Source organism: Tupaia chinensis, unplaced genomic scaffold (genome assembly GCF_000334495.1).
Source record: "Tupaia chinensis unplaced genomic scaffold, TupChi_1.0 Scaffold000494_1, whole genome shotgun sequence".
Classification (NCBI taxonomy): Eukaryota; Metazoa; Chordata; class Mammalia; order Scandentia; family Tupaiidae; genus Tupaia; species Tupaia belangeri.
In genome coordinates, this window is record NW_006160006.1 from 2,645,684 (window position 1) to 2,646,785 (window position 1,102).

General features: G+C 60.9%; 1 protein-coding gene across 1 annotated transcript in view; it reads left to right on the forward strand.

Annotated features, from left to right (window-relative positions):
* CCAR2 (cell cycle and apoptosis regulator 2) overlaps positions 1-780 on the forward strand; it is a gene marked incomplete in the record, with an annotated part of 18,680 nt that extends 17,900 nt beyond the window's left edge. The window contains 2 exon segments of the mRNA XM_014590886.2: positions 2-76; positions 287-780. Of these exon segments, the coding sequence (XP_014446372.1) occupies positions 2-76; positions 287-331 (120 nt within the window).
* Positions 781-1,102: the final 322 nt, after the last annotated feature.

Here is a 1,102-nt window from a genome sequence, read left to right on the forward strand (position 1 = left end):
CCTCCAGCGGCTGCTGCAGGACTTCCGGAGGCGCCGGACGCCGCTGCAGCTTGAGATGCAGCGCATGGTCGAGAAGGTGAGCAGGGGCAGCGGGTGCAGCTGCTGTAGGAGGTGCCCACAGCCCCTAGGCCTAGCCTCGCTCATAGCCCAGAGTCTGCGTGCTTTTGTCCCCACCCCCTCGCTTCTGAGGACCTGAGCAAGCAGCCCCTTGTCACGGGAGGTCAGAGGCAAGGTTGGCATGCCTCGACCCTCCCCACGAACCCTAACGTGCACGTCTGTCCCACAGGCCGACAGCTGGGTAGAGAAGGAGGAGCCGGCGCCCAGCAACTGAGGCCCTTGTGGTCCGGTCTGCGATGAGCCTGACGGACACCGTGAGAGCCCCTTGGTAGCAGAGCGCAGCTGCGGCAGGGCCTGGGCCTGGCAGGGTGGCTGACCCTGGGCTCGGCCTCCGTGGGGATAGCCAGCCTTCAGGGTGGGGTCCATGCTGTGTGGAATGGATGTCGGGAACCCCGGTTCCTGTTACAGCTCAGTACATCTCTGCACCCCTAGAATGTCGTTTTGCCCTCACCCTCGGATCTCTCCTGGGGCCCTTTAGTCCCGTCCTCTTCCAGTTCAGCTAAGACAGGGAGGAAGAGGCCTTGGAGTGTGTGACGAGGTCTGTGCCAGTGAACGGAAGCGGCAGATGTGGAGTCTGGCTGGGGCCGAGGAGCCCCTTCCCTGGCGGGGTCCAGGTGCAGACCCTGGGGAGGTCTCCCCACTGTCCCAGGAGTGGCGTTGGTGCGAGAAGGCGCTCAGTGCTGGGCCAGTTCACCCAGAGCCCTGCTCCCGCCACCCCAGACTCAGAAGAAGCCAGCACCTCTCCCCGCTCCTGTGTTCGGAATGTGGTATTGGCTCTGGCCCAGCCTCTTCCCTTTCACCCGTAATTCTCGCCTCTTTCCATAATCCGTGGTTTCTGTTTGACTTTGTATATAAAGTTGGGTTTTTTTTTTTTTTTTTTGGCTTTTTGTTTTTTAAATAAACCAAAGTCAAAAACAAACCAAGTGTGACGTCCACAGTCCCTGCCCTCCACAGTCCCTGCCCGGAGAGCGCCCTCCTGCCCTGG